Genomic DNA, 20,722 nt, shown 5'->3' with positions numbered 1-20,722 from the left:
AGATTTTAAAATTTTTGTTTAGCTATTTAAACCCATAATTAAAAGCACTGTTTTTAGCTTTAGAGTGGGAGGTAAACATTATAAGACACACAAAAACATGCACGTTTTAATTTATTAGAATCTTTTATGAAAATAAATTTTAATGAGGAAAGAAAAGAAGAATAATGTTATGATAATTTTTTTTTTTTTTGCGGTACGCGGGCCTCTCACTGTTGTGGCCTCTCCCATTGTGGAGCACAGGCTCCGGACGCGCAGGCTCAGCGGCCATGGCTCACGGGCCCAGCCGCTCCGCGGCACTTGGGATCTTCCTGGACCGGGGCACGAACCCGCGTCCCCTGCATCGGCAGGCGGACTCTCAACCACTGCGCCACCAGGGAAGCCCTGTCATGATAATTTTGACAAGAGGTGGACAGAAGGGAAGAGTAGAAAGGACACTGTGCATTTATTCAGCAGCATTTATTATGCCACTATTATGTGTCAGGTAATGTATTAGCCACTGGGAATACAGATCAATAAGAAATTCCCCTACTCCAAAAGGACTCAGGGAATATAAAGGGGAGACTAGAAATCTTCACTAGCATATTTCACTTATACCACAATTGTATATAGTTGTGGGTCCTATCTTCATCAACCATCAAGTTCTTTGCCTTTTTCCTCAAATTTTCTGAAGTGGTTTTAATTAAACCCTTTAAATGTAATTGGTCATATAACAGACACTTTGGATTTTGGAGTGGGATTTTATCTATAAACATTCTGTAATTTTGGCCAGACAGCAACCCATTTGTCTTAATAAATGATCTAAAACTAGAATTTAACCATTTAGATATTTTAAATAATAAACACCTGCAAAACTACCACTCAAAACGATCGATTTCTCACCATTTCCTTTGCTCATTCCTTTCCTCTGACTCACCCCACTTGATGTAAGCATAATCTTGAAAATCAACCTTTCTTGTTATATTCTATATATTATATTATACATATTCCTTGATAAATATATTTAAATTATTTTAGTAGGTTTTAGATCAATAAAAAAGAACCTCCTCTGATGTAATGTTTTAGCACTGTTCATTCAATATTATGTTGCTAAGATTTATCCATATTGTTGTATGTTTCTGTAGTTTATTAATTTTTAGTGCTTTATAATATTTCTTTTGTGGTATTCCAAGTTTTGTATCTACTCTTCTGTTGATAGGCATTTGGATTGGTTCAATTTATGCAGTTGACAGCAATTTTTACCAATTAAATAAGTATAAGATAGCATCTCCTTGTGATCTTGATTTGCATTTCTCTGTTTTCTAATAATGCTGACCATCCTTTACGTGCTTATGGGCCATATGTATTTTCTCTTCTGTGAAATGTCTGCTCCTCTCCCCCTGATTCTATTGAAATGTTTGTGCTTTCTTACTGATTTGTGGAAGTTCTTTATATATTCTTGATATTTATTTTGTGTTGATTTTGTATAACATAAGCATCTTCTTCCAGTTTATTTATATTTTTCTATTATAAAGATGTCTTTCAATGAACAAAAATTTTTAATTTTAATAGAGCTAAACTGACAATCTTTTTTATAGTCACTTTTCTTTTTCTTATTTAAGAAAACATTTTCTACTCTGAGGGCTGAAAGATATTTACATATTCTACTAAGAATTTCAAGGTTTTTGACATTTAAGATCTTAATCCATGTGGAATTGATTACCAAATATATGTTTTACCTATTTCATATTTTTTCCATGAGGGTAGCCACTTTCCCCATCTCCATTTACTGAAAAGTCCCTTATTTCCCTGCTTGGTGACATGCTATATTTGTCATATACCAAAGTTCTATATAAGTAGGGATCTGTTACTAAGCTCTCAATACTTGCCTGTCTCTGTACCAATATAACTGTCCTAATAACTATATCCTCATAAGAACTATTGAAACTAGGTAGAGCAGTTTCCTCTACCCTTCTATTTCTCTGTAGTCTAGCTATTTTCAGTCCTTTATTCTTCTCTTTAGAATCATATTTTCAAATTTTGTGAAAACATGTTTTGAAATTTTGATTAGAATTGAATTGAATCTGTAGATCAAATTGGGAGATAATATCTTCACAATCTTCTTCCTATCTATGAACATGGTATATCTCTCAATAATTTCTAGGTCTTTAATATTTATTGATACAATTTTATTCTTTTCCCTGTAGAAGTCTTACACATTTTCTATTCATTTTTTAACATATATTTGATATAACATTTTAAATATCATCTATTTCAGGTTCTCTTTCTTGTATTTACCCCTGAATCTAAGATTTCCTTCCTATATTTCTGTATTTATATGTTTTTGTAAGAAGTCAATATAATAATACATGGTTTGATACCTAATTATTTGTCTCCAAAGTGAGCTAAAAGCAGGTTTCTTTCCTTTTGATGCAATCACTTTAAAAATTAAAGCATTTTAGAGAATTTAATAAGAAAAATGATTAATAGCATTTTGCTTAGGCAAAAACAAAAAGCTTTAAATGGTTATGATCTTTCCTTCTACAAATGAGATTTTCAGCATTGCTATGGGACTAAAGATAAAGAAGGGATAATTAAATGCTGTTTAATGGTTTATATATTTTTAAGAGTACACAGATCTTCTATGTACTCTATGAAAGAAAAATGTGTCAGCTTGCAGTTCGATTCCACAAAAATTGAATCTTTGCATAATTATAGGCCTCATAAACAATATAGATTTATAGATTAAAGCAGTATCACTTATTGGAAGTACAATATTTTTCTAATAAAATTATACTTAGGTAAAAACATTATTTTCATTTCTGGGCCCACTTCAAGGTATCAAATAGTACCTTAGTAAAGCTAAAATTAAGCATCATAAAATGTACACAAAGCTGAATTACTTCTTACATGGTCAAGATGGAAGAATTTGCAATTTTCTTGTGATTTGCTGAAACAAGATTAGCCTTCCGGGGATTTGAATCAACATTGTCCATGCAACGAAAACTAGGCTCTATTACACAAATTTATCATCCATTGTGAACTCTCTGTATTTCTTTTATTGCAGAAAAAAGTCATTGAGAAAAGTCACTAGGAGAAAATTCAGCTGAGACAGTACAAGAAAATGGGGAGACTGGGCCAATCATTTCTGATAGACTGACTTGTGACATAACTATACACAAAGTGAGCTCTTCACTAACTCTTTTCTTGCTGAGTGTCATGGACAAATCTAAATTCTTATAATTCCACAAATACACCTACAAACATTACATTTGGAGGAAAAAGTATTTATCTTTCTCAATAAGCATGCAGAATATGAGAGAAAAGCTAGTATAATCTGAATTATTTTAAAGAACGAAAAGGTATGCTTCCATATGAATGATCTAAAGCCTTGGTTGTAAAATTGGCCTTTGGCGATACATGAAGTCTTTAAACTGGATATAAATTTAGCTGCCTTTCAGTTTCTAGTAAGTTTGTTTTTTTTCTCCTTTTCTAGAGAGACAGAGTTAATAATATGTCAGTTCAACTGGAAGAATTTTGAGTAAAATGGAACACAAAAAAATAACTGGAACGTTAGAAAGTAATTTCAATGACCACAAATGGACTGTCAGTTCATAAAACTTCATAATTTAAAAGAAGAGAAAAATGTTTTCACTTGCAAAGATTAAATTCATGAATGATGGAATAATCTACACTTACATATATATTTTCCTTTGGTTATGTGTTTTAATATGAGTAAAATAATTTTATTTAGAATTATGGAATTGTGTAAATAATTTTTACATTTTTCTACAACTAATATATATTATTGCACCATTCTAAGAGATCAATTTAATTTAAAAATATACAAAGTAATGCAAGAAAATGTGAAAGGTTATATAATATTTGTTTGGCTTGTAATTGGTTTGAATTTCCTCCTCTATAAAAATACTTAGAAATATAGTCCCAGAAAAAAGTATAACATTTTGTTTTAAATTTAACAGTAAAGAAGAATCATTGGTAACATCAGATGAGAATAACTCTGAGAATTCAAAGATTACAGGTAATATTTCTTTAATTTTTAAACAGAATATATTTATTTTGTTAAAGCCTACAATTATAACAATCTTACATAGGTGCAATTATCTTAACTTTTCAGACACCTATGTCCCAACAATTGTTTTTTCTCATGAGGACAAGCAAGACTTGGAAACCAGTAATCAGAATGTAAAAGATGTAAACACGGAACATGATGAACATAATGAAAAAGAATTAGATTTGATGGTAAGTGTTCTGTTTGCCTCGGTATTAGAGAAGATGAATCCATTTATGCTTCAAAGATGCTGCAATGCCTGCCTTTCAATAGCTTCAATTAATAAGTAATTTGCAAATGTGAAAGTGCAGCCTATTCTGTCCTTGCATCTCTAGCTTGATCAACAAGGCACTTTGATTTCAGTATGTTGCTTCCGGTCTCTGCAATGGTAAATTAATGACATTCATTTCTTACCTATTTACCAGTGGCTCTGAGTAATAGTTTGTAGGAATTACAGAAGAGGTAGTACTATCCTGATGTGCATTTCTAATCTTTGTGACAAGTGTACACTTACCATAAAACTCGTCTATAAAATGAGAGGGCTGGGCTAGATGATTGTTAGGGTTCTGTACAGCTCTACAAGTCTGATTCTTGCATTTAGCAGCATTTTTTTTTTTTTTTTTTACTTACTTACATCTGTGAGAATCTCTAAGCTCTATATCATTGGAAAGTATTAAATTACCAAATGAGGATAACATAGCCTGTGCCATATTTTTCAAACAGGAAACAAATTCAGAACTGTACAATTTAGTATTAAATTTGTTATCATAAATTTCACACTTGGTGAACATTCAATCTATTTGGGATTTTTAGGGGGATGGTTTAGATAGCATTTTTATCACAAAGGAAGAAATAGGAGTAAATGAGTCACATAATGCAATTTATCCTTTACTGTATTTGGTTGGAGCTCATATCATTAGGATACATGGATTCATAATCATCTAAGATTAAAATGACATTTGCCTCTTCAAGTGTCAGTGCTGAAACAGAAAAGAAATGGAGCTCACCTCTTTCCCCACACATTCCACCCTTTCTATAGTGATATGGAAGCTGCATCACTAAAGTATGCAATTTACTTTGCTCCAACTTTAAGAAACTACAAAGTTGTCATCCATTGTGAGAATTCTCACCAGCTGAAAGTTAACATCGCCATCTTTTTCAAACCACAGAATATAATGAAAGGGCCCTGAAAAATCACATACTTCACCAATATACCTCATTACAATCAGCAGGCTCAAATATAAAAGTTTGTTTGGAAGTTACTGAGATTGTACATCCAATAAATGAATAGGGAGCTGTAATTTAGATGCTAATTTGCTCCATGCTGATGTTAATGCATAAAACAATGAAGCTCTATAATAGATGGAAATACAACCAAATCTGTGGAACCCACAGGCATTGGCTTACAAGACAGCTGTGCAGTTGACAAGTAACATGAGCCTTATGTGAGAAGAAGGGGAAAACGTAAGATTTGCATATAATTATTGAGATCATGCAAATGTCAGTTATGAGGAAAAAAAAAAAAAAACACAGGCATCTCACTGTTAAATCCTGACAGTTGGCATCACTGAAGAGCTCAAATACATTTGAGCACCAGTTGGCAGAGGGTCATTAAAACAGAATTTGCAGAGACATTAACTCCCTCACTTTTCTTTGAGTGACGTTTTGCTATTAATAGTTTGCAGAGGCTTTGCAGAAAACATATTAATAAGAGAAACTGTAATAGGGGCACCTACAGCAAGTGTGAATGCAGAAAGGGGCATCTAGGAAGCTGCTCTCTAATTGATTAGCATGGAGCTATCAATGTGTATATCCTAAGTGAGGAGAAAGTGCAATGACAAGCAAGAATAGTTGAATAATACAATGTGATATTTGGAAGCTAGGAAAGAGAGTGATTAATTTTGGCCCCTTTTCTGATTAATCTCATTCCCAAGTCATAGCCTACATGGATCCCCCCAAAACATCCAGCTTCCACAATCTGTGCAAAACCCACAAATGAAATGAATCAAGGATATATACCAGATAATTACTAGCCAAGTTAATGAAACCTATCTAATTTGCTTTGTATATTTAAAATCATTTGATCATTATTTTTTGTGTTTTTATCCCTTAAGATAAATCAACATTTAATAAGAAGTACTGCTTCCAGAGATGAAAAGAATACAGTCAATTTTCCAAATAAAGCTGAGGGGTTACAGAAGAAGCAAATCCATGATGAAGTATACACTGACTTGTTTAACAGGCCTTTGTCTTCAAGTTCATCAGCAGAAAGATCCTTAAAGGGAGAGTTTTACCACAATGAAAAATATTCCTCAGGAAATAAGTGTAGTTATCAACCTTCAGAGGAAATTACTTCAGATATGGGAGAAATCAAGCCATCATTGGGAAATACTAGTAGTGATGAATTAGTGCAAGTACATATTGGTAGCAAAGAAGTACTGGATAATAATGCTAATCCAGCCCAAGGGAGAGGCAGAGTGCAAATATCTTGTCCCTCTGCAGATCAACTAATGGCAGACAACCTTAATCAAAAACTTGAAGGAGAAGCTAAACAAACTGAAGTAAAAGATTGGGAATGTTTAAGAAGTGATTTCCGTTTGGATTTCCATTCAGAAGAGTCTATAGAAAAAGGATCTTCCAAGAAAGCTTATGGCAATGGTAAGAATGAGGAGGGGCAAAGAATATGTTTAGGTGTTAATGAAAAACACAGCAAAGATTTACAGTCAATCTTACATGACCAAGAAAGGAAGATGAGCCACTCTGAAATAAGTGTGGAAGGGATGGGAGCCAGTAACAGAGACCTAACTGCTCTGCCGAGTAAGGATACCCCAATTCATGACCAGTCAATCAGAGCAGATATATTTCATTCACCGAGGACAAATCTAAGCTGGGAGGAAGCTGTGTTAACAACCTCAGACCTTGAGCTCTCGACTAGTGAAGGCACTATTTTAGGAGGGATGCCTGGTCAAGCTTGTTTACCAAGAAATAGAAATGTTTTGAGGAATGAGTATCTTTTCCAAGTTGAAGAAGAAAAATCAGCTTGGATTAATCCCGAAGATCAAAATAAGAACACCCAGCATAAACAAAGTTGGAATGTTCTGGAAAGTCAGGGAAGAGCAAGAGAGAGTAAGACAAATATAACAGAGCAGACCAAAGAACAAGCAGATTGTGGAGACATGTGGGAAAAAAGAGATAATACAAGGAATTTGAAAGCTAATCCTACAGAAGAATTGTTTACCTGCCAAGAAACAGCGAGCTGTGAACTGTCTTCTCTAGCTGATCATGGTATTACTGAGAAAGCAGAAGCAGGTACAGCTTATATAATTAAGACAACATCAGAAAGTACTCTAGAAAGCATGTCTGCTAGAGAAAAAGCAATAATTGCTAAGCTACCTCAAGAGACAGCACGAAGTGACAGGCCCATCGAGGTAAAGGAAACAGCGTTTGATCCACATGAAGGGAGAAATGATGATTCACATGATACCCTTTGTCAACGAGATACAGTAGGTATAATCTATGACAATGATTTTGAAAAGGAATCATGTTTAGGTATTTGTAATGTACATGTAGGTGAAATGGAGAAGGAAGAAACCATATCTATTTACAATCCTGGGGAGACACATGACAGGAAGAAATGTGTCATTGGAAATACAACATCTGTAGAAGAATCCTCACAGGTCATTACAGACTATCAAAAAGCAGCCTCAAAACTAGATTTACATTTGGGAATGTTACCAACAGACGAAAAAATATTTCCAGAAAATAGAGATCACGGGCAGATCCAAGAATTATCAAAGAAAACGAATATAGATGCCATTATTCCTTCTGCTTTAAACTCAGACACTAATAGAGCTTCTCAGAATGGCTCTCACATTTCTAATCACCATGTTAAAACTTCACTGCCATCTCATGAACAGGCCACTGCTATAGAGAATGCAATTACTCCCAAAACTCTCCAATCTATTTCTTCTAAATCAAAATATAATTGTAATCCAACAAGTGAAATCCAGGGTGCTGAGAATCACCATCATCCTGCATCTACACCTGAAGAAGTTTCCAAAAGTTCAAGAATAGTGACATCAGGTAGTAGGAGGGAAAGATGTATAGGCCAGATTGTCCAACAAGGAGAATGCAGTGTGGAGAAATCTCTAGGGCCAACAATTTTACTCAGTGAAGCTTTTGAGAACATGGAAGAGGCAAGGAATGAAAAAGAAGGATTAATAAACTCTGGACAATCACTGTGCTCTTCAGGAGACAAGGAATCTGAGAGCCCTGATTCTGACAATCTCCCTGCCCAGGAAAGTCAAGCTCAAAGGGAATCTCTGCTTTCGAAATACACCAACTCTAAAATACCTTATTTCCTTTTGTTTCTGATATTTCTTGTAACCATCTATCAGTATGACTTAATGACCGGCTTGGCATTCTACGTTTTTTCATTGTACTGGCTGTGCTGGGAAGGGGGAAGACAGAAAGAGTCTGTCAAAAAGAAGTAACCTCAGCACTATTATTATTCTCTCTTAAAAGATAAGCTATTTAGCCCCAAACATTTGGATTGGTTAAAGAGACTATTCGTTGTTCAAAGAGCCAGCGCAGTTTTTCTCTTGAAGGATCATTTAGAAAGGAATGCGTATGAAGTTTGCTCCTTCATATAAGTAATTATTCTATATAGGACCATTATGTTTGGATCATTAAATACCTATATGAATATGAGATCTGAAGCACGTCAAGTTGAAATTAGGTACAGCTGTTGCTCCTTAGCAGGCTATGAAGTTTCAATGCTTCATGTCTCTTCACTACTTAAAGTGCCATTTCTTGCATTCATTTCTTTTGCAGTAAAGCTTCATTTTTTTTTTCCTGAGTGTATTTTTCCCTCTACTGTTTCTAAAAATAGATAAAACATGGACAATGGCAGAGGACTTTTTTTTTGTCTTTTAATACTGACCATGAAATTTGCATTTACCACTGTATCATTTATCAGCACAGTTTGATAAATCGAATCTTTCAACTTTGATTACATATTTTTAAGAACAACACCCATGCATATTGAAATGTGTAGATTTAACCTGAAGAAACACATTGTGTACTTGAATAACACTTAATACACATACACATGTTTTATATCCTGCATACCTACAAAGTCAGGGCATTCGTAACCCAAATTTGACAAAGACTGAAACAATCAAGAGATGATCTTTCAGTTCTACAAAATTTGGGGGATGGCCTGTCTTTAAGCAATATTTTTCTCCTTTACAGGGAGACTGTATAACACAGCTGAACAATTTTGATGCCAACTATTATTCAGTTGGAAATTTAAATTAAAAGTTCCAGAAGCATTGCTTCAGAATGAATTTGTATCTATAAAGCATAAAGCATTAAATGATAACAATAATTAAAAAAAGATTTCCTAATGAACTATTTTACTTGGTAGTATTTTTTGTCTTCAAACAAATTTTTAACTTTTCTCATTATAAAACAATAAATTATTCCCCAAGGTGCATTTAGAGAACAAACAACTAATCATTGGTGATATTTATTATATAGTTATCAGGTTGTTAAATGACAATTCAAATTTTTAAGGAGACAAATAGGTAGATATGGAGATCTACTGAGAGAGAAATGAATATCCAGTACAGCAGTGACTTCAGTTACTGTTATTATCTATGGCTAAGTATGTGAAATAATGAACTAATCATTTTAGCCACACAGTGGTAATGCAAATAATCTTACACAATTGATTTCAACAACTATTTATTGAATGACTAATATATGCAAAACCTTGTGCTCTGTTCTATGGCAGAGCACTTCCTTTGATACCCTGAATGGCTAGTCCTCAGGGAGGAGGCATCGATATGTATTTTGATGCTTTTGACTTGGCCAGAAATATGGGAGAAAGTCACATTGAGGGAGCCCACTTGGATGATTTCTTTTTAACAGGAACTTCTTTTATGGAGAATATAACATTGATCTTCAGAGAGAAAAAGTAATCTATTTATTAACCTGTAAAGGTAAATTCAATGACTAACACTTGTATATATTATCCTACACTCCTAAGAAACATGCATGCATGGGAAGACAACATGAGAATGAAGCATTTAAACTGACTTTCATGTGGTAGTAAATGATTTCCTTAATTTTCATTAGGTACACAACTATTTCCAAATCCCCTAATTGCATGCTTGTCTTAAGTCCCATTGAAATTGAATGCTTGACTTTAACTTTTTAGTTGAACAAATACAAACATCCTGAAGTAGAACTTAGGGCAAATATTTGATTGTTTGAGAGAGCATATTTTCATTTAATACAAGTGGGATACTGTAGGCTGTACCTAGAATATTATCTCTAAAATTGCTATCTTGATAATTTTGTTGACAGGTCTAGATTACTATGAAGTTAGGGTTAGCATTTCTTCAGTTCCTAATGGCTTGGTTTTTGCATTCTACCTTTAAGAGTTTCAGTCAATATGCCATATCTTATTAACGCAAAGAACACTATATTACTTTATGAACACAGGTGCCCAAACTGTAATTGTTCCCTTATACATAAAAGAATGTACCTTTTTTTATCTCTTTTATTTGACTTTTGGTAACATTAACTTACTATACCTTCTCATGCATATTTGTAATGTGACAATAGAAGTTTCAAAGGATTTAAAATACTCCATTGCGTACTTTTCTGCAGGCAAAGAAGAAATAATTGGTGATTTAACTGACTTTCCAAACATTACTTATGAAGAATTAGAAATAAAGTTATAAGAGCTATGAAACTATTGCCAGGTGGAGAGGTAGATTTTTGCAACCTGTTTTGGTCACATCACTATGTTGAACAAGAAAAGTGGATCTCAGGAAGAACTGGCAGCCCCTGGTTAATAAAGATTTGACTGTGAATCATCATGACAAGGGTCAACTTTATAAGCAAAGCTGCCTTCATCGTGTCCCCTCAAGTATTGGTTAAGGGCCAAAAGGGTGTGGCATAAGAATAAACAAAAAAATATATTGTACATCTGCTTCTATAGTGGGTAAGAAATGTGATGTAATAACTATCACCTTTTTATCTTGCTGGGCTTCTGACTATTAGAAACAAAGTTCTAAAAATTAATTGATGAGTCAAGCAAGTGTAGGTAGTAAAATCAACTATCTCAAAAAATCACATCTGTATAAGCCACCAATATCTCAACAGATTTTTCAATGTAAGAGAAATAGGTCAATGAGATGACATTCACCTCTCAATATTCAAGAACATTGGCTTAATGCAATTGTGTTTCCCTGCTGAGTTCCAATATTTTGATAGTGAATTTTTTCAAAGAATATATATATATTCTGCACCATTTTGTGAGAGAAACAGGATCATCTTTTGTCATCTTAAACCAGTCTTCTGGTTAAATGGAAAACTTAAAAATATCCAGACCAAATTTGGGGAAATAAGTATTTTTCCCAAATAGCATTCATGATACTTTCTTAATAATTTTTTCAGTCATGAATATTATTTTATTTCACTAGACCTGTTGTCTTCTTTATTAGTCTCAATTTTTACATGTAAATTTTTGCAAAAAAGCAAACAAAGCAAAACAAAAAACTAGCAGGAAAACTAGTAAAGATGCAGGTAGGAAAGCTGTCATCCCCAGAGCCAGTACATCTACTGATTTCTGATGTCATGATCTCTGACTTTTTAAAATTTCACTGAGTGAATACAGAAATTGAACGATGCAATAAAGATCGTGGTTTGTTAATTTAAGTCCTGTCTTAGCCAATTCCATGGAACTGAGGAATAGGACTGACTCTGATTCTGAAACAAGGTATGAAAGGACTATGACAGGCCATGCTCCTCCAGCATCTCCACAGTTGTACTCCTACATAAAGAGAACAACTAAAAAAGTTACTTTTATTTATTGGATTAAATTAATTTGCTTAATTTTTTTCTACTTAATTTTTTTCTACTTTCAGAAATAATTCATAATAAAACTCATGGCAACATAAGTTACTTTTCATCTTTTAAAAATAGATTCAGTCATTAATACATTTCCATAATTTTACCCAAACCTCTTTAAATAGCTAATCAAATTTTCACTAGAATTTCAGCCTAGTTTGAACATGTTTTATAAGAAATATTATTACAGTGTGTTAAAACCTTATTAAACAAACAACTCTTTAAAAAGTTCAGCATTTTTATTTTGTGTCATTTCTATATTTGTTAGATACATACATACTACCTTCATTCATCAAATATGAAGCAATGTAGTATGTGAAAATTTAAGGAAAAATTCCCTAAGTCTTTTCTTAATATATTCAGCTCTTTGTATTCATAATAGTAAAGTAAAGAGTATCATGGGTAAATCAATAGTGGATCACCAAGAAATCACTTTTATTTGTCTGAGACGATGCAAAGATCTGATTTTGCAGCATATTTCAATGCCTAATTAAGTTACTGGTCTTGGTTGGAATCAGCGCATCGTCCTTCTTATCACCCCATCTGAACCACGCAGCCCTAATTCCCACTGCTCTTTGCTTCAAGTCCTCTGTCAGTCAAGCAAGTCACGCTGTCCCTAGAACATGCCATGCTCATCCATTCCTCTGTGACTGCTCGTGTACACCCCTCTGTCTAGAAATCACTTTCAGTTATCTTTCCTCCTCTCTTCCTACCCAACTCTGTACATTTTTCTATGTACTGTTTTAGTCCCCATCCTTTTGAAGTCTCCTAATATTTCTGTTGGTGGGATCTCTTCGTTTTCAGGTCTCTTATGACACTAACCATCTTGCATGTGCTAGGTATTTGACTGATTATACTAACTGGACCATCTGCTTGTTCAAGACAGGAATGTGGCTTCTTCCCTCCAATCACCTCACAAGGTCTAGTTTATAGGAATCCTCAGTCAATACTTGTGGATAGAATTGAATTGCAGTGATGTCTCCTTCCTATGCTGTCCCTGAAACGTGGACAGGATACTTTGAGGTCTGATTTTAAAATGAATAAACTTAATCAAAGCAAAGCTGGAATGTTTTCATAAACTACCAAAGACAATGTAGAAAAAGGCAAAGAGAATGTAGCTACAAGACAGAGTGGTGCAGTGGATCTGGGATGTGGGAAAGAAAGAAAAAAATCCTTCCTCTCCATTCTTCTTAACAATTAAATTAGCTTTCTATATATATTAATTCTTCCTAGCACAGGCAACATTCCCTTCATTCTATTTCATGGGAAATACTATACAGATTATATATTAAAAGAATAATAACGCATAACTTAATTTGCTGGCTAATGTGAAAATTAAGAGAACAAGGCATGTCTTCAGATAAAGAAGCTTAGTAGATTAAAAACCAACAAACATCACAAGATATAAAGTGTAAGAAACTCAATCTTCCCAACTGCTGCCATGCCCTTTGAAAATGGCTGATCTCTGAATTTCACACCTGTTCTGCATGTCAACTTTTAGGATAAGCAAACAGAACAACTAGCAAAACTAGTAAGTGGATTTTTAAAAAGGAAACATTTGCCTGATTAGCCTATATATACTGAAACACACACACATATACATGCACACATACACACAAAGGCACACACATACATACATGTATTCCAAGATCTGATAAATGACAATATGGCAGTAAACAGTCTACTAATACTATGCATAGTGAATATATATAATGTAATATATAAAGGGTTTATCCTTTCTTTGAAGAGATTCATTCTATCATATTTAGATATGAAATTAAAATGATAACACAAAGATAGCCTGTTTGGGGGGCAGAGTCTAAACGAAAGCAGTATATGGCCTAGAGATGTAGTAGCATGCCATATAACAGCTTAAGACCATTAGCAATTAGTCTCTTAAGACTTAAAGAAAAGCCAGATACATGTCTAGTCTTTTGTAGAATTCATCAGTATCATGCATCGGTTGAGTTGGTTCTGAGTGGAAACATTTAAAATTTCCTAAAGACACACTCTATAAAACATAATAGCAGAGAGAAAGTTTAAAAATCACTATACGAGGTTAGAAATTCTCTTTGTAAACACTTAAATAACCCATAACCTACTTTTAATAATTAATTCTATGTAGGTTTTAATGTACAGTTTATAAAATTTTTTAGTGTGGGGTATTTATGAATATATCACACATGTAAATCATTTTTACACATACATTCTACAAATGATATTGATATTTTGTTACTACACATTAAGTGTCTCTTCCCAGTTAATCCATAAATCTTTGGGAAAATTCAATTGTCATTTTTTATTATGCACATAAACTTTCCCTGTGTTTCTCACTTCTCAGTCCTGCCTAAGAAAGAGAATAAAGGTTAAAGAAAGGATAATTTATTTCCTACCTTCACAGATATGAGTGGGTATATTTTAAATACATTTCTACACTTTGAAAGTTGGAAAGGAAAGTGAGATAAGAGATTATAAATGTCCTTCATATTTATTTCATAGTCTTTAATATTTGGGATCAGGCATATAGACTTCAATTTAAGTCAGTTGTCTTCTCCCATATAAATTCTTTGGCCTACATGATCTTACTCCCATGCTTAAATTAATATTTAAGTGCAACATGTTGATTTTTCATTATGTGAATAAGTAAGGAAACCAGTTGCAGCCTGAATCTTTGAGTATAACAGCTACATCTGTATCTTTATTGATCTATGCATGTGAGGTTCAACCTTTAATAATAATAATAGTAGTTGTAATAATTATTATTGTTATAAAAACATAATTGCCAACTTTTGAGTGTTTACAATAATTGGGCACTGTTTTAAACTCTTTATGTGAAAAACTCATTTATGTTTTATGACTTCATGAGAGAAGTGTTATTACTTTCCCATTTTACAGATAGATGCACAAAGGCTGGTTTTCCCAAGGTCACATGCTAGTCTAGATTCAGACTCCACCAGTCTTTCCCCAGAGCTGAGCCTCTTAAACTCTGTACCATGTTGTTCCTTCAGTTCAGATATACTAAGTTATCTTACAAATTGCAGTTATATGTTAGCATGCTGCATGGTGCTATACTAATATATAAGTACATTACATACTATGAGATACGAGTATACCACTATATCTTGCACAGATAATCCTATCTTTATTAATGCTCCTAAAAAAAGAAAGCTCCTAAAAGTATTCTGTTCTTTTCAATTTATTCAAATGACCTCAAAAAATACACTTTGACTTCCTTCCAGGACACAAACATTGCACTAGTCCCAAATCTTGCCTAGCTTGAGTATAGCGAAGGAGTTAGAGACCAGTAATTGCAATATCTTGTGACCAGTTCAACAATAGAGGTAAGATCTAAGCACAGAAGTGGCACAAAGAAAGGAATGTTTGGTCCTGTAAGCACTTTGCTTCTTATATTTCATAAATGTGCCATCTTTTTTGCATAACAATTTTAGGTATCAAGGAGATCAGAATAAAACCCTCCAAATGCCTCATTACAACTGGCGTTTTACAGACATAATAACTACAATGAGAATACATCTTGATGTGACTGGTATAGTATTTATTTATGCCTGATGTCCCAGTGTAATTATTAATAGCACTCCTTTCACTTTCAAAAGTAAAATGATTTGGCTGAAAAATGCTAAGGTCAGCCTAAAAGTCCAAGAAAATATTTTAGCCAGCAGGTGTATATCACTCTGTGTCACAAGAATAAAAGGGGAAACTTCCAATATGAATGCCATCTATAACCTACCGGCAGAATTCTTGTCCTTAGGGTTGTAGAATATAGCTCAGATGTACCAGTCCCTGGTCAGCCTAAGTAAAGAAGAGCAACATTTTTGCAGATTCAGTATTGCAGAGGGCAATGATTTTTTTAAAAAGTAGGGACATTTTGTAAAGAATGTGCTGGTCAAAATCCATTAGAAAGAAGTCATTTACATTACTGACACTGGATAACTGTAACTTTGTGGAACCTGATACTATAGCCTATAGCCTATTCAGAGGGCACAGGACATGATACTTCCACCATCCAGGATAGTCAAAGTGGAACAACATGGAAGAACCTTTAGCAAAAGTTGTGGAAGCCACTGTGTGTTACTCAAAATTATAATGGCGTTATGTTTCTGGAAGCTGTATTATGAGTGTACATGCTGCTCATCATTTGTAAGAGAAACAAATATTTTTGGAAATTAAGCTACATATTACTGGCATTTAACAATCATGAGACAAGCTAATAGTATTTCAGTAGCAAAAATAAATTAAAATATAAACAAATGAGCCAAGATTTCAATAAGAGACAAGGACATTTTAAGGCAGAACCAGTGTCACTCCGTCTAGTTTTGGCCTTTGCAATAACCATTACTTTTGGCCTCACTTCACACAGGTGTGCTGTGCTGACACTGTGAATGACGATGGATCAGCATTCCCTTCACTTCTGCTTAAGGGATATGTGCACCGGAACCTTATCCAAAGAACTACTACCATAATTTAAGACCACAAAATATGTTCATACTGAATGAATGGCAAAAGGCTAGCATAGTTGCCCTAAAAGTGTTGTGCCTCTGGTGACTTCAACCCAGCCTTACACTTACAGGGTGTAGAAGAACAGTTTTTAAATAGTGGTCTTTCTCTATGTACTCTTTGTTCATTTAAAAAATGTCACTGGGGCCACTTTTATGTACCTATAAAGCTGTTCTATCACTGAAGGTGTAGAGCTCATGATATTTTATAAAGTTGCATATTATCATTTTTAATTGTTAGGGACAAGGGAATTTTGATAATAGTCAATGTGCATTACTCAAAGCCCTTTGGTTGGAAATAACCAAAACCTTTCAAAGTAGTTTAAGCAAAACAAAACAAAACACACAGAAAAAAACATATCTTAAGGAAACAAGACCACTACCCCAGGGCTAGATGTGAAAACAGGCATCAGTAGGGACAGAAGCCGGGTCATGAAAAGCCATCAGAAATGGAATCTCTCCCGACTTTCCTGTTTTCCCATCTTTTTTTCCCTTTTCTGAGTCTACTTTATTTTTCTGTTTTTTGCCAGTGGATTTTCTCTTTCAACTTACTCAAGATGCATGGTCCCTGAAGTAGAATTTTCCAATGGCAATCTTGCATCTTGATTATATATGTCCAAAGGTTAACTGCTTAGAGATACCTGGATCTCAGTTCTAAACTCTTAGAAGACAGAAATTTATACAGTTGTTCGTTCTACATGCAATCCATTGTTTCCCCGTAACTGGAGGCACAGGGTGATAGAGGGACTCACTGTAACGGAAATGTTTGTAGGTTCTCGAAGGGTAGGTGGGAATATGGAATTTGTAATGTGTATCTCTAATGTGCCAATTGTCATATATTTATGGATATATTTCTGCTTCTCTTTTTCCTTTTGTAGATCTACATGGCCCAAATTTCTGTAGATTTATAGTAGATCTTGATATTAGGTGAGGCAAGTTCCTATACATTTTTCTTTAAAACTCTGTAACTCTTGGCCCCTTGCTGTTCCATATGAATTGTAGGATCAGCTTACCAAGTTTCATGAAAAAACTTGATTTTTAATGGAATTTTACTGAATGTGTACATTAATTTGAGGAGAACTGACATTTAAAAATATTGAGTCTTTCCACCCATGAGAATAGTATATTTCTTATTCATTTTTTGTTCCTTCAATTATGATTTATAATATTCTCCATGAATACATTGCATATTTACTATCAGATATACTCCTAAGTACCTCATGGATTTTGTTACTATTTTGAATGAATCACTTTTTCCTATTATATTTTCTTTAGGGAAATTATTGATATTTCGTAACACTTGATTTTTATTTGTCACTTATTCAACTATTTTGCCAAAGTTTCTCATTAGTCCTACTAGTTATTAGTTTGATATTTTGGTCATTATGCCAATAATGTATAAGAACAGTATTGATTTTTGTATGTTCTTTTATGCATCTTGCCAAATTCTATCATTAATACAACTAGTTGGTATTATTTTTAATTCACTTGCTTCTATTTTCTTTTTCTTGTCTTCTTGAGGTAAATGTATGTCTTATTTATTTTTAATCCTTTCCCTTAAAAAAGTTCATATAATACTATAAAATAAACCAAATATTTTTAAATACATTGAATTGATTTTGAGATAATTACCTGTAACTCAAAAATATATGTGTGAATACATATATATAACATTTTAAACATTTTTATTCCCTTTTATTTCCTGTTTCCCTCTATAATTCCCACTGTAATTTAACACGAGTTATTTAACAGGACATTTAATTTGTTATGATCTTTAATAATTGGTACAAATTACATTAGACTATTGTCATAGAATGTGGTTGACTGCCAATTATTTGAAATGTGATAATACTTCCTTTGTGATCCACTGCACTGTCAATGTAATTATTATTCTATGTATTCATTCTTTTGGGGGGTACAGAGTTCTTTATGTATTTATCAGGTCATGCTTCATAAGTCTGTTGTTCAAAACTATATTCTAAGTCCAGAGGTAATCCCACGCACCTGTGGTCACCTACTCTATGGCAAAGGAGGCAAGAATATACAATGGAGGAAAGACAGTCTCTTCAATAAGTGGTGCTGGGAAAACTAGACAGCTCCATGTAAAAGAATGAAATTAGAACACTCCCTAACACCATACACAAAAATAAACTCAAAATGGATTAAAGACCTAAATGTAAGACTGGACACTATAAAACTCTTAGAGGAAAACGAAGGAAGAACACTCTTTGACATAAATCACAGCAAGATCCTTTTTGACCCACCTCCTAGAGAAATGGAAATAAAAACAAAAATAAACAAATGGGACCTAACAAAAAGTAAAAGCTTTTGCACAGCAAAGGAAACCATAAACAGAATGAAAAGACAACCCACAGAATGGGAGAAAATATTTGCAAATCAAGCAACTGACAAGGGATTAATCTCCAAAATATACAAACAGCTCATGCAGCTCAATATCAAAAAAACAAACAACCCAATCCAAAAATGGGCGGAAGACCTAAATAGACATTTCTCCAAAAAGGACATATAGATGGACAACAGGCACATGAAAAGCTACTCAACATCACTAATTATTAAAGAAGTGTAAATCAAAACTACAATGAGGTATCACCTCACATCAGTCAGAATGGCCATCATCAAAATATCTACAAACAATAAATGCCGGAGAGGGTGTGGAGAAAGGGAACCCTCCTGCACTGTTAGTGGGAATGTAAATTGGTACAGCCACTATGGAGAACAGTATGGAGTTTCCACAAAAACCTAAAAATAGAGCTACCATATGATCCAACAATCCCACTCCTGGGCATATATCCAGAGAAAACCATAATTTGAAAAGATACATGTACCCCAATGTTCATTGTAGCATTATTTACAATAGTCAGGACATGGAAGCAAACTAAATGTCCATCAACAGGAATGGATAAAGAAGATGTGGTACATATATATGATGGAATATTACTCAGCCATAAAAAGAATGAAATAATTCCATTTGCAGTGACATGGATGAACCTAGAAATTGTCATACTGAGTGAAGTAAGTTAGACAGAGAGAGACAAATATCATATGATACTGCTTACCTGTGGAATCTATAAAAATACATTCATTTAACCTATTTACAAAACAGAAATAGAGTCACAGATGTAGAAAACAAACTTATGGTTACCAAGGGGGAAAAGGAGGGGAGGGATAAATTGGGAGATTGGGATTGACATATACACACTACTATATATATAAAATAGATAACTAATAAGAACCTACTTTATAGCACAGGGAATTCTACTCAATACTCTGTAACGATCTAAATGGGAATAGAATCTAAAAAAGAGTGGATAAATGTATATGTATAACAGATTCACTTTGCTGTTCAGCAGAAACTAACACAACACTGTAAATCAACTATACTCCAATAAAAATTAATTAATAAAAAAACCTGTATTCTAACTAATATTTAGTGTGCTTTGACTACCATTACTTGAAATCTCCTAATATTATGAAACTATCCATTTCTTCTTGTAATTGTGTCAGTTTTGCTTTAAATATTTAAGACTCTTAATTCTTAGCTGCAAATAAGCTCATTGTTACCACTTCTTAGTGAATTTGTCCTTTATTATTATACATGATATTCTTATTAATATTCATCTTAAATTATATGCCATCAGATATTAATATTGCTGCACTAGTTTTCTCATGATTAATATTGACATAACATAGCTTTCCTCATAACTTTATCGTATCTCTTGCCAGAAACTTATAGCTATATTTAAAAAAATTCAACCTATAGTCTGTCCTTTAATAGAGGAGTTTGAGCCATTCATGGTATTTCGATCAGCTAATACATTTGGACTTATTTTTACCATGTCATTTTGAGTTTCTATTTTATATTTTTCTCTCCTTGTTCTCTGTCCTTCATTCTTAATTTCTTGAATTATCTTTCCAATTTACTAGTTCTCTCTTCTACTTTGTTTAATATAGAATTATTTTTCATTTCAATAACGATGACTTTTATTTAAATATATAGAATTTGTTTTTTCATACCTAGCCATTTTTTTCTTCTTTAAAAAAATAATTCCACACACCTGAAACTAACACAATATTGTAAATCAAGTATACTTCAATAAAAAAATAATTCCTTCCCATTTAAAAAATAAAAGTTATTCCTCCATTTATCACTTTGAGTATCTTAAATGTAGATATTTAAAATCTTTAGTGGAATATCCCATTAGTTTGAAGTGAGTGT

The 20,722-nt window shown here is 33.4% G+C and overlaps 1 protein-coding gene across 1 annotated transcript in view; it reads left to right on the top strand.

The window, feature by feature from the left end:
- Positions 1-9,417, top strand: part of PPP1R3A (protein phosphatase 1 regulatory subunit 3A) — a 37,174-nt gene extending 27,757 nt beyond the window's left edge. The window contains exons 2-4 of the mRNA XM_060019952.1: positions 3,960-4,018; positions 4,115-4,239; positions 6,163-9,417. Of these exons, the coding sequence (XP_059875935.1) occupies positions 3,960-4,018; positions 4,115-4,239; positions 6,163-8,541 (2,563 nt within the window). The 3' untranslated portion in view covers positions 8,542-9,417. The remainder of the gene's footprint in view (positions 1-3,959; positions 4,019-4,114; positions 4,240-6,162) is intronic.
- The last annotated feature ends 11,305 nt before the right edge of the window (positions 9,418-20,722 follow it).

This window comes from Delphinus delphis, chromosome 9 (assembly GCF_949987515.2).
Source record: "Delphinus delphis chromosome 9, mDelDel1.2, whole genome shotgun sequence".
Lineage (NCBI taxonomy): Eukaryota > Metazoa > Chordata > Mammalia > Artiodactyla > Delphinidae > Delphinus > Delphinus delphis.
The sequence above is the reverse complement of the archived record's forward strand: the minus strand, read 5'-3'. Positions and strand labels throughout refer to the sequence as shown.